Source organism: Camelina sativa, chromosome 18 (assembly GCF_000633955.1).
Source record: "Camelina sativa cultivar DH55 chromosome 18, Cs, whole genome shotgun sequence".
Classification (NCBI taxonomy): domain Eukaryota; kingdom Viridiplantae; phylum Streptophyta; class Magnoliopsida; order Brassicales; family Brassicaceae; genus Camelina; species Camelina sativa.
The window spans coordinates 306,142-318,062 of NC_025702.1; the positions used below are offsets into that span (position 1 = coordinate 306,142).

Genomic DNA, 11,921 nt, shown 5'->3' on the forward strand with positions numbered 1-11,921 from the left:
GGAGGAATTGAGAAAGTGTGGTTTGGTCAACAAAACCCTAAACGCAAGGCATCGTGCTGACTGCTGACTCCATCCTACTAGTACTATAGATGTGTGTACGCCACGTAGAGACGAAAGTCAATCAGCGTTGTGTTATTTGTTCAAAGCTGAATGAAATGTGTGGGGTGAGAGAGAGTATAGTTGGGGGTAGGCTTGATTCTTTTGGTTCCTGCATGACTACTCCAATTCAATTTTGTAGCGCTTCTTAGACAAATTAATAAAGAAAAGGAGAAACGTCACATTACATACAAACGTTGCACCAAATTTAATTAAATACTTATACGGAGTGAAAGAGTAGGCGAACCACTCAGTAATTGCTTCCAAGTGCCGTCTCTCTTTCTCTCTCCCGGGGTTCATTGATTCATTTGGAAGATTCAGCTCCCAAATTGACCCTTTCATTTACAAGTCAGCCATGAATTAGTTTTTTTATTTATAGAATTAAAAAGCAAAGAGGGGTTATATGGGTATAAACTATAAAGAGAAGCTGCCGTACAGAGCTGTGTAACCTGAAGCCACGCAAAGGGTATCTTCCTCTTCTTGTATATATATATCCTCGTTCATGCTATTCTCATTTCTTTAACTAAAGCAAACAATATTCATATTGTTGTGACAAAGGCAAAAAAGAAAAACATTTTATTTGCTTTTTAAGAATGGGAAGCTTCTTCATTCTCCGTTGCTTCTTCGTAATCTTCTTCTTCTTGTTCAACGGAGCATTTGGGAATATGTGGACCAGAATGGAGATGGTGGAGATGGCTGGCTACGGTGAACAGAAACTCTCCTCCGTCATCATCACCGGATCTCTTCTTTGCGACACTTCACATCCTCGCTTTCATTCCATCGCTATTCCAGGTATATATAGTTTCTCTACCTTCTCTCTTTATGCTACTTGTGCGTAATGAGTACTTACATGATCCTCACAGTCACAGGTGCAACTGTTGCCATCAAGTGCCGCACTGGATCCAAAAAGAGGTCCAAATGGATTAAGGCTGTTACTGATGATTTGGGAGAGTTTGAAATCGATCTTCCCTCCCAACTCCACGCTATTCCTGACCTCGAAAACACATGTTTCATCAAGCCAGTACATGTGCCTAAGCCCTACAGATGCTATCACACTTATACCAATATACACAAACGTATCAAACTTGTTTCCTCTACCAATGGCTTCCGTGTCTACACCTCAGGGAAGATCAGGTTACAAGGTTACAGTTCAAGATCATAGCAAGCTCCTGGTGTCAACATTTCAACAAAAGATTTGAACAGAGACAGAAGATTCTTCAAGCTCCATCATGTGAAAACCATTAGTTTGTTCTGGTCCTCGTTTGTTTAGCTGGCGCTTCAGTCACAGAACCGAGTTGAGTCTCTCTATATTGTTTTTCATGTTGCCACGGTGTAAAAAAAACATACGCTGTTTACATCATGTGTATAAAAGGCTCTCATGTTTTTGGTGCAAAAGTAGTGTGATCACATTAGAACATATATCAGATAAATTGTTTAGCAGAAGTAACCCAAATAAAATTTGCTGAAGCAAAGACACAAAGCATGTTTCTAAACTTGCAAACATGGAAGACAAGACTGAGAGGCAGAGATAACTCAGGATTGAGACGCTTTGGGGTGAGTTTCAGAGAGTATGTATGTATGTAGCAACATCACCACAGCAAGTAAGCTTATCAGCTTTTTCTTCAGGGATCTCAATCGAGAACTCTTCTTCAATAGCCATAACCAGTTCCACCTTGTCTAAGCTGTCCAGCGACAAATCCTTCTGGAAATCAGCCCTTTCAGTAACCTGTGTAAGTAACTAAGCCGTATTACAAAACAACCTTATCACTGAAAACACTATACACAAAGAAAAAGCAGCATTTTCATAACCTTAGAGGAGTTAGCTTTGTCATATTTCTTGACCAGTTCAATAACCCTAGTCAAGATTTGATCTTGGCCTCCATCTGCAACAGCTCCTGCTGTAAAATTCATATAAACATGACCAATACTCTTGAAAACATTATCGTTTTGAAGCTGCAAAATGGGTCTGACAGAGACTCTCAGTCCCAAGTGTTGCAGGATTGAGCTCCTTATGCAATTCATCTAAAACAAACATGAAGATATCAAAATCAACAAGTGGACGAATTTCCAATAAAGTTTCAGCCTTTTAAAGAGGAAAAAAGCAATTAAAATATCCCTTCCATTGATGCCTAATGTTTCAAGCTTTAACTCATCATTGATGGAACAACACCACTGAGGAATCAATTTCAAGCTTATAAAAACTGAGACTTGATACACCGAATTTCAAATTTCAAACAGAAGCCACACAGATCGAAATCTATAGAAGCCCATACCTGCGACTATTGGGATATGCCAGTGAATGACGATCTTTAGGTCTGAAGCGGGAGAATGGCAGAGAGCACAGAGCAGAACAGAGCAGAGTGCAGCAGAGAGAAGAGAACAACACCTTCTGGGCCAAAAGTATTAATGGGCCTTAATTATATAGATTGGTAGGCTATTAATGCGTCGTCGTTTGACTTTTAAAGCCCAAGAAAGTTTATGGCTTCTCCTGCTCATTTCTAATTATGGCTATGTGATTGCTCTTATTACCTAACCTTATTTCCCAATTTAGTAAGGCTGTTGAATCTTGGATTCTTGTAACGTGAGTTAAATTAATAGAACAAACTTTAATACAAGAAATAGTTGGTAAATAGGGTATAATCCTATATTACTAGTATGGTTAGTGGACGATATTCAATTCATCTCCATATGTCTAACGTTTGATGTCACGCTTTTAATAGAGAACTTATCTATGAATGACATAATGTAGTAGGTTAGGTGATACCAATTACTATTAAACTCTGCATTAAGGTTACTAATTAAAATTTAAGTGGTACATAATAGAAGACCAATGAATTATACAAGAGTCAATATGTTTAAGAATAAGATACTGATTTATGTGTTGCAAACCGTATGTATCGTCAACGGTAGATATATGACTTGTAAAAGTTATATATCAACAATAATATATTCATATTATTATATCGTTTAACTTATTGGTGAGGAAAGACAAAAATCTCTCATATTTTGTTCAAAACATTAAAAAAAATTGAGCCTACAAGAGTTGGATAAGAAACAAAACTAGAAATATCTAAAGGCAAAAAAAAAAAGAGGATGATTAGCTTTTACTTGGTGGACTTTAGCCTCAGCTCGGTCCTGTGAATTACCATCTTCGTCTCTTAGTACTCTACCGGTAATTGCCCGGAATTGCCATAAAAAAAACTCCATCTGTGTTAAGTTTTCACACATCCAGTAGATGGTAGTGTTAGTGTCCACGCAAAGAGTCTCTCGACTGGCACGACATTCACTATTGTTCATCTCTAACTTGAGTGTTCGAATGATGACACATCTCTAGCCAGCTCCTTGATGGTTTGTAGTATTAGTTTTGTTGATGTGTTATATTAATCGGATTCCAAAACTCAGATAAGATGATGTGTTTTTTTTTTTCCCAAAAAGTGTAAAATAACGAAACAATAAGTGGACGGCAAATAAGTGATTAATATAATGAAGAAAAAAAAAAAAAGTAAGCGTATGAGAGAAAGTTTGTAATAATTTGGATGGCACAAGTAATGCCTTGTGTACTACTAACTTTGTTTGAGACATCTTCTTCCACTTGGTGATTGAATTATTGTAATATTATACAATTCAATTGATAGTAGTAATATTGAAAGCGAACGAAGGGACATAACAACAGTGGGATAGCAAATCTTTATCGTCATCAACCATTCCCCATGTTCCTGCCCACTTTGATTCCCCTCCCAATAAGAATTCTGAATTTTCATGGTTGCCATTTTCATTTTTAAGTTTTTAAAAAAAAAACAAAAGCTCAAACAATAATTAGTACTAGTATTTTGCAACAAAAATGATTGATTAGATTGACTCTTAAAATCACATGTTGCATCGTTCACAATTAGTAGCACTTATTAAGAAGAATCATTCATTGGGAAGAAGAAAAAAAAAAGAAGTACCAAAATAAGATTTTGAATTCTACAAGTAGGAAGAAATCAGGAATAACTTAATTAATGATAGATTTTTTTTTAACTTATGGGAAAAAGAAATAATAAAAAGGTGCACGCATTGGTAACCCAAAGCGTCGGTTATTAAATTTTGTTTTTAGAAAAAAAGATGAATGTGTTATTATTACAGAGAAGAAAGAGTACGAAATTACCCTCGTCTCTAAAAAGGGAAGAGAGAGGGGACGATAGCCAAAAACATTCCATAAAAAAAAATTAAAAATTAAAAATAAACGTAAGAAAAAGCTTTCTCCTTTTATTCTTTTTCTTCCCAAAAATTGGTTTGTGCTGCTGTGAGAGAGAGAGAGAGCATTGCTTGTTTTTTGCTTCCATCCATTTTTTTTTTAAAATTTAATCGCAGAAGAAAAAGAAAAAAAAAAGAATATTTCCAAAATAAAATTAAAAAAAAAAAAAAAAAAAAGAGAGAAGTCTAAAATTTTTGGACGATAAACAGAAAAGAGAGAGGAGGGCCTCTCGCCCTCTTATTAAAAACCTTTGCCTTCTCCAAATCTCAAGATTTCTCTCAATCTCAGCTCTCTCTCTTCTTCTTCTTCTTCTTCTTTTTTTTCCTCTCTTTCTCCGTTTCTTTATTTTACGGTATTGATATATTCTCTCTCTCGCTGTCTTCTTCTTCTTCTGGGTTTTGTTTTGTTTTTTTTTTTGTTTTTTTTTTTTATTCTAAAGGTTCAACCTTTTTGATGATCATTGGGGTTTTTTGTTTTTGCAGGAATCCAAGATCGTGGGTCGATCGGTTTTGACATAATCCGATCACGACCCATCTGCTCTTTTTTCATCCTATTTTTGCTTCCCTTCAGGTTTCAGATTCCACTCTTCTTCTCCACTTTTAGATCCATGTATAAAATAATAAACTCTACTATACTCAGGAACAAACCCAAAAAAAAAAAAAAAACACAACCTTTATTTGTTTATCTTGCTTCTTCGCAGAAATGGAAATGGAATCATGTAAGCTCTTCATCGGTGGGATATCTTGGGAAACCAGCGAAGATCGTCTTCGTGAGTATTTTCAGAGTTTTGGTGAGGTTTTAGAGGCTGTCATCATGAAAGATCGAGCCACTGGTCGTGCTCGTGGCTTTGGTTTCGTTGTCTTTGCTCATCCCAATGTTGCTGAGAGAGTCGTTTTGCTTAGACATATTATCGATGGCAAAATTGTAAGTTTCCTCCTTTAACCAAACACTCTACATACATACATTGCTTCCACTTTCAGTCTCACTGATTACTTGCTTCATTTAGACTTTGCTGCTTCTCAAAGCAAGCAAACCCTTTTGATTTCTAATTCCTCTTTTAGTTTACTTAAGACTCTTTAAGTTTACAGTCAGCGTAAAAGAGAAAGAGCTTTCTCCCTCTGATAAATGCATATTCGATCATTTCTCACACACTAATGAAAATGTTTAAACTTGGATTGTTTTCATGGCTACTCACTTAGTCCTACTAGACTGCTCTCTTTTTGTTGTGCGCTGTGTTGATTTTTCTCCATGATCACAGGTTGAGGCTAAGAAGGCAGTTCCAAGAGATGATCACGCAGTCATGAACAAAAGTAACAGCAGCCTTCAGGGATCACCTGGCCCATCTAACACCAAGAAGATCTTTGTGGGGGGTTTGGCATCCTCGGTGACAGAGGCTGAGTTCAAAAAGTATTTTGCTCAGTTTGGTATGATCACTGATGTTGTGGTGATGTATGACCACAGAACTCAGCGACCTAGAGGCTTTGGGTTCATCTCGTATGACTCTGAGGAAGCTGTCGACAAAGTGCTCCAGAAGACATTCCACGAACTCAATGGTAAGATGGTGGAGGTCAAACTGGCTGTTCCTAAGGATATGGCTCTCAACACAATGCGGAACCAACTGAATGTAAATAGCTTTGGCAGTAGTAGAATCAGCTCGTTACTGAATGAGTACACCCAAGGGTTCAGCCCGAGTCCAATCTCTGGTTATGGAGTAAAACCTGAAGTTAGGTACAGTCCAGCAGTAGGTAATAGGGGAGGATTCTCACCGTTTGGACATGGATATGGAATCGAGCTCAATTTTGACCAGACTCAGAACTATGGATCTGGTTCTAGCGGAGGCTTTGGTCGACCCTTCAGCCCTGGATATGCTGCGAGTCTCAACAGGTACGGTAACCAGATGGAGTCGGGAGGAGCTAGTGTCGGGAATGGTTCTGTGCTAAATGCAGCAACAAAGAACCATTTGTGGGGAAATGGTGGTCTTGGTTACATGTCAAACTCGCCGATATCAAGAAGCAGCTTTAATGGAAACTCTGGAATGCCTTCACTAGGCAGCATCGGAGACAACTGGGGAGCAGCTGCACGTGCACGTAGTGGCTACCACGGTGAGAGAGGAGGCGTAGGATTAGAAGCAATGAGAGAAGTTCATGTTGGTGGTTACAGCAGCGGCTCAAGTAGCTTGGAGGCAGACTCTCTGTACAGCGACTCAATGTGGCTTTCACTGCCTGCGAAGTCAGAGGAAGGATTGGGGATGGGAGCATTGGACTTCATGTCTAGAGGACCAGCTGGATACATCAACAGGCAACCAAACGGAGGTATGTGCCATTTTTGATCTGAGAATTTGATCATTTTATAGAAAAATCAAAATCTGATGAAAAATGGTTGGTGTTGCAGGCATTGCAGCTTAGAGAAGTGAGAAATCCACACTATTGGAGATCAGATGATTGCAGAAGAGAGTTTTTTAGATGAGGAAAAAAGTTATTAAAAGAAAAAAAAAATTATTGGTTCCAAAAAGCTTAAAAGCTTTTCTTTTACTTTTTTACTATTTTGATTGTTGTTATAGCCTTTTCTTTTCACCCTTTTTTGCTAATTTGGGGTTTTGTTTCTTTTTTATCTTAAAAAGAAAAGATGTAAACTTGAGTGATATAAAAGAGACAAAGAAACAATGAAATGTATTTTGTTCTTGTCTCTCTTCCTTTTTATCTACTAAATCCATATATTGACAAATTCAAACATGAAAACGAATTAAAAAAAAAGAGCAATTTGCCTAGAATGTAGGCAACGTAGTGTGAGGCCGACGTGTGTCAAAACATGTGGATGATGATAAGCCACAGGACAAAGAAAGCAATCCATCATCCATCACAATAATATCCATTTATGTGAAGTGGACCAAAAGAGAGAGAAACGAGAGTTACAGTCCTCAAACTAGAGACGAAACATCCTAATCCCCTCAAACTCTCTCTCTCTTACAGCTTCAAGACTTCACTGGAATCATCGCCACCATTTTCCCTACACTCCTCCTCTATAAGGTCTCGTCTCACGAGGCTCTCTCAAACCGATAAAGATGCGGTTGCTAGTTGAAGAAGTAGCTTCACCACTGTCCTCTGCTGCAACTCCAACGTGTAACTCTCATACTTGCAGATGGAAGCCTTACTCCAACTCTACTGACTTCACAGCCAACGCATCAGTTCTTCTCATCCTTCTCGTCTCAGCTCTCATATGTGCTCTCTCCCTCTACGCTGCAATCCGTTGCTTTCTCCGGCCAACCCTCGAGACTAACGAAGACCACAAGCCTGATGACCCTGAGGCAGCTGCTTCATCCGCTGCACCAACTCCTACGCTTGTCTACTCATCCGACCTTGAGCTTGCAGGAGCTGAAGCAGAGTGTGCCATTTGCTTGTCGGAGTTCGAACAAGGAGAGAGCATCCAAGTGCTGGAGAAATGTCAGCATGGTTTCCATGTCAAGTGTATCCACAAATGGCTCTCTTCTCGCTCCTCCTGTCCCACTTGCCGAACTTCTATCTTCCCACAACACTCGGAAACTCCTTCCAGCCAGATCAATGCTTAGAGCTTCTTCTTTTTTTCCATCTTGTCTTTCAAAAGCTTAGAGTTGTATCATGTTTTGCTTGAGATTACTCTGTTTCTGTTCTATATTATTATTAGTAACACAGAACAACCAAAGTACTAGTTACCAATCTAATTCTACATCGCCACGTAAGGAAAGAAGCCCTGATGAGTTTTTTAATAAGATTGATAGAAAATCATTGTACGAGAAAGTTGCTGGACCAGAGACTTTTTAATCAGATGAATCAATGGGTTTAATAAGTGAAAGAATCTAGGAAAAAAGCTGGAGCAATTTGATGACAAATGTGTATATAGGAGAAGAAATGGTAGGGAAATTAATACTATGTGATGTAACCAATTTCAGTATTTCACCAAATCACCGCAGTTTCGAATTATATATATAGTAAGGACTAGGAGGGCTCAACACTTATTGGGCCGAGTAATGGGCCTAATGATAGGTAACTCCAGGCCTTTCCCAAACCTTTTAGGCTATAGACCTCTCTCGGTTACAAATAGCAAGTAGAGAGAGTAGGAGAGAGAGAGAGAGAGTAGTCTCAGTCACACACAACTTCCTTGCCTTCTTCCAAAAAAGAGAGAGAGAGAGAGAGAAACAGTGTCGTTTTGAGACAATGAGTCGGAAATGGAATCGAACGCAGGCAGCTCCGACGAGAACAGTTCTCCGACTCCATGTAAGTAAAGTTTTCATCTTTCGCTGTTATTTCTTATATATAAAGATCGAATCTTTTGGACAAATCTGTACTCTTTCTATATATTAGGTTAAAATGTAAGTAAAGTTTCCATCTTTCGCTGTTATTTCTTATATATAAAGATCGAATCTTTTGGACAAATCTGTACTCTTTCTATTAGGTTAAAAAAGTCATTAATTAATTTTGTGGTGTTGGTGGTGTACGTAATGTGTAGTGAGGAACCCATTTCAGAAAAGTGGGAGTCAGGCGGTGTACGAGGTGAGTGTGACGAAGAACGCATGCGTGATGAGAGTCGACATGCCTGGGTGTCCCGAGTCAGACCTCAACTACTGGGTCGACACCGTAGGCAACAACGTGCACTTCTACGCCGACGAACCAGCCATGCCCGAGTACGAAAACGCCGGACGCAAGTACGGAGGCTCCATGGTGGTCAACCCAGAGGCGTTCGACGTGAATAAAGCTACGGTGAAGCTTATCAACGGAGTGCTCTGGATCAGCGTCCCTAAGATCCCCGGCTCAAAGGCCTCCATTGGTGTCGTTAATCAGAAGATCATTCGTTTACCGATTGAACCACATCATCGCACATGATTTGTGCCGTCTCTTCGAGATTTGGTTTGTGGTCTTCTATCTAGCGTCTCTCTATCTATATCTATCTATCAATGGCTTGCTCATGCAGCGCTGGTTTATGTTTATCTAATTTCTTTGATGGTTTAAGTACTCTCTTGCTTCTTCTATATATATTATGCATCTCAATAAATAAATAAAAGTTGTCAGCTTTCTTTTTGTTTTGTTTTAATCTTACATTATAATTTAGCTAATTCATCAGACTATATAGATTATTGCCATGATCAAACTGGATAACCTTGAGAAATTTTTGAACGATATTAATGAAATCGTCTACATTAAAAGAACACAAACTTTTAAATTGAGTTGATGAGCAAAAACTGGATATACACGGAGTAATTATTAACAACGGTTGTAAAACTTTACTTTTAGATCTTTTGGTGAAAAAAAAGAAGAAAGATTGATGACAGCTCATAGTTTTTTTTTTGGCCATGAAGATTGCTGACGTCAGCGTCTTCTTCAATCACTGTGAAAGAAAATGAAAGAGATTGGCATGGAACAGTTTTACTTTTTGCAGTATTTTTTTTCTAAGGAAGAAGCCCTGTTTAATTATCCCATCTCCCTCTCTTCTGCTCTACTATATTTTCATTTTGGGACAATTAGTTGCATTCACTAGTTCTATGATCTGTTTAAGTTGAGACAATGGTGTGTGAGTCTCGTTATGGCTTTTGTGTTTGCTATGGAATCAAGAGTGATTCATATGTCTTTTGTTTTCACAATCTTTAAGTATGAAAATGTGAGAACTTTTGATCAAAGAAACACTCTTCGATTGATAGAAAATCTGTTTACAAGTTTGTTCTAAACAATTTTCTAATCTCTCAAAACTCTCTTAAAGATCTCTCTTGCTCTCTCTAAGTTCTTAGCTCTTTTTTTTAAAGACTAAAACTTAGTAGCTAGATAAACTTTCTCTTGTTTGTGCTAAACAATGTTTTCACGCCCAGCCCGGACCGGCCGGTCCGACCGATTAACCTGCGACCCGGAGACTTTACCGGTTCGGGTATAGTGCTAATAACCGGTAGTAATAAAACCGGCAAAACCCAGGAAAAACCGCTATTAACCCGCGACCCGGTGAACCGGTTGACCCGGCCGGTTAGCGGTTCAAAAAAAATCTATTTGATTTTTGTAAAAAATGTATAAAGATTCACAGTTTCAATTACTTTTAGAACTTTTTATTCGTTTAGAGCTTAGACGGTAACACATGACTCAAGACACAACTCTCGTCTTCAACTTCTTGGTCATCTCTCGAACATTACGTATGAACAGTTGGTTATTTTTGAAGATGTTATATTAGTGTTGTTTATTTTTTATTTGGATTTAAAATTTTTGATCATTTTATTATTACTATTATTAAACTTTATACTTTGTTAAACATGACATTCTTTTTATAATATTTTTAAAAATATTTATTTTATATAAATATATTAAACATATTTTACTCAATTGACCCGTGGTCGAACCCGGTTCACCCGATGACCCAATGACCCGAGAGCTAGTCCGGTTCACAATCTGGGTCGGGTTTCAAAAAATTGGTGCTAAAGCTCAACCTAGCCATAGCACCCCTATTTATAGATCTAGGTATTGACTATTTAATTAGTAAATTACTTAATCTAATTCTAATAGGAATTGGACAATTTCCTTTTTATTTATGGTTTAGGAAATTTCCCTCTTTCTTCATGTTTACATTCCTATTGTAAACATGAAGCTCTTTGTCCTTTTATAAGCTTCTTGTGCCTTCTAATCCTGTGTAAGTCTTCAAGCTTTATAAATGCCGACATAGATAACTTGATACTCTGTTTTTGCATTAGTGTCATGTCCCTCTGAAGTAGTTCATCCACTTGTTCAATTGCTGCATCTTCAATCTCCCCCTTTTTGGCTTTGTGCTTCACAAGCATCTGCACTTTAATTCTTTTACATGCATCCAAATTTAACTTAATAAAGCCTTGAAAAATTTGAAACTCCTTAACACATAAACATCAAAAATTCTGCATAATACCAACAACAAACCAGTTTGACAAACGAACTCAAACAAATTCCAAGGTAGTTTTTAAACAAAACAAAATGCTGCTCCCCCAAAATTATAGCTCCCCCAGAATACCAGACTCAGACTCCATTTTCTCCCCCTACTTGTGAGCACAACAGTCAAAAACCACTAAATCATTCTTGACAATGGATGATTCTGAATCAGCCTGTGAACCACATGAGTAAGCTTCTGAAGAGCTTGAGCAGTATCGACCAATGCTTCATACGAGATTTCAACATTCTCTTGACAGATGTGTGGCACACGAATGCTACCCAACTGAATAACTTCCGAAGTAGAAGACGATCCTTCATCTGGTCTCCTGCCAACTGGAGGTACTGGCATCGGTTTGTCACTCTCTAAAGTCAGTTTATGCTTAACACCATAGGCAAACCCAGTTCTGACATCTTTAGTATAAAACACAGCAAACACGTCTTCCTCTTCATCTGACCACTCAAGCGGACCTTCTTGAATTCTCAGGGTTTCAAAGATTGTTCTTGGAAAAATCACATAGCGAGTTGCATCATTCCAACTTATGTCCATAATCTGATTATAAATCAATTGCCCCAAATCAAACCGGATGCCCTTGATAATCTTGTATACTACTCGAGCTCTCTTAACCGAAAGATGATTTATGTGCTTCGAAGGAACCCAATTATAAGCTGCCAGCATTAAGAGA

General features: G+C 38.1%; 5 protein-coding genes across 7 annotated transcripts; 4 read left to right on the forward strand and 1 right to left on the reverse strand.

The window, feature by feature from the left end:
• On the forward strand, nt 150-1,491 carry LOC104760129. 3 transcript variants are annotated; one of them, XM_010482997.2, is made up of 3 exons: nt 162-562; nt 655-888; nt 960-1,491. In XM_010482997.2, exons 2-3 carry the CDS (start codon nt 690-692, stop codon nt 1,256-1,258), a joined length of 498 nt encoding a protein of 165 aa, XP_010481299.1. In that variant the 5' UTR covers nt 162-562; nt 655-689; the 3' UTR covers nt 1,259-1,491. The 3 variants fall into 3 exon arrangements, with proteins under 3 accessions (XP_010481300.1, XP_010481299.1, XP_010481298.1); XM_010482998.2 differs by having other exon boundaries at nt 150-888; nt 966-1,258; XM_010482996.2 differs by having other exon boundaries at nt 162-888.
• Nucleotides 1,430-2,486, reverse strand: LOC104760127 (acyl carrier protein 3, mitochondrial-like). Its single transcript, XM_019239907.1, has 3 exons — nt 2,370-2,486; nt 1,906-2,118; nt 1,430-1,822 (listed from the first exon to the last, which is right to left on the reverse strand). Exons 2-3 carry the CDS (start codon nt 2,116-2,118, stop codon nt 1,658-1,660), a joined length of 378 nt encoding a protein of 125 aa, XP_019095452.1. The 5' UTR covers nt 2,370-2,486; the 3' UTR covers nt 1,430-1,657.
• Nucleotides 4,530-6,800, forward strand: LOC104760130 (heterogeneous nuclear ribonucleoprotein 1). Its single transcript, XM_010482999.2, has 5 exons — nt 4,530-4,685; nt 4,816-4,903; nt 5,034-5,257; nt 5,592-6,645; nt 6,725-6,800. The coding sequence occupies exons 3-5, from the start codon at nt 5,036-5,038 to the stop codon at nt 6,736-6,738; spliced, it is 1,290 nt and encodes a 429-aa protein (XP_010481301.1). The 5' UTR covers nt 4,530-4,685; nt 4,816-4,903; nt 5,034-5,035; the 3' UTR covers nt 6,739-6,800.
• On the forward strand, nt 7,138-8,053 carry LOC104760132 (RING-H2 finger protein ATL79). The gene has a single exon (XM_010483000.2). It carries the CDS (start codon nt 7,395-7,397, stop codon nt 7,896-7,898), a length of 504 nt encoding a protein of 167 aa, XP_010481302.1. The 5' UTR covers nt 7,138-7,394; the 3' UTR covers nt 7,899-8,053.
• LOC104760133 (14.7 kDa heat shock protein-like) lies at nt 8,454-9,348 on the forward strand. Its single transcript, XM_010483001.2, has 2 exons — nt 8,454-8,583; nt 8,816-9,348. Exons 1-2 carry the CDS (start codon nt 8,535-8,537, stop codon nt 9,187-9,189), a joined length of 423 nt encoding a protein of 140 aa, XP_010481303.1. The 5' UTR covers nt 8,454-8,534; the 3' UTR covers nt 9,190-9,348.

Coding starts and splice junctions, on each gene's coding strand:
- LOC104760129 (XM_010482996.2), top strand. CDS start 690: ATGGGAAGCTTCTTCATTCTCCGTTGCTTCTTCGTAATCTTCTTCTTC. Junction 889..959: donor TCATTCCATCGCTATTCCAG/GTATATATAGTT, acceptor TGATCCTCACAG/TCACAGGTGCAACTGTTGCC.
- LOC104760130 (XM_010482999.2), top strand. CDS start 5,036: ATGGAAATGGAATCATGTAAGCTCTTCATCGGTGGGATATCTTGGGAA. Junction 5,258..5,591: donor ATATTATCGATGGCAAAATT/GTAAGTTTCCTC, acceptor CCATGATCACAG/GTTGAGGCTAAGAAGGCAGT.
- LOC104760127 (XM_019239907.1), bottom strand. CDS start 2,118: ATGAATTGCATAAGGAGCTCAATCCTGCAACACTTGGGACTGAGAGTC. Junction 1,823..1,905: donor ACAAAGCTAACTCCTCTAAG/GTTATGAAAATG, acceptor TTACTTACACAG/GTTACTGAAAGGGCTGATTT.
- LOC104760132 (XM_010483000.2), top strand. CDS start 7,395: ATGCGGTTGCTAGTTGAAGAAGTAGCTTCACCACTGTCCTCTGCTGCA.
- LOC104760133 (XM_010483001.2), top strand. CDS start 8,535: ATGGAATCGAACGCAGGCAGCTCCGACGAGAACAGTTCTCCGACTCCA. Junction 8,584..8,815: donor GAACAGTTCTCCGACTCCAT/GTAAGTAAAGTT, acceptor CGTAATGTGTAG/TGAGGAACCCATTTCAGAAA.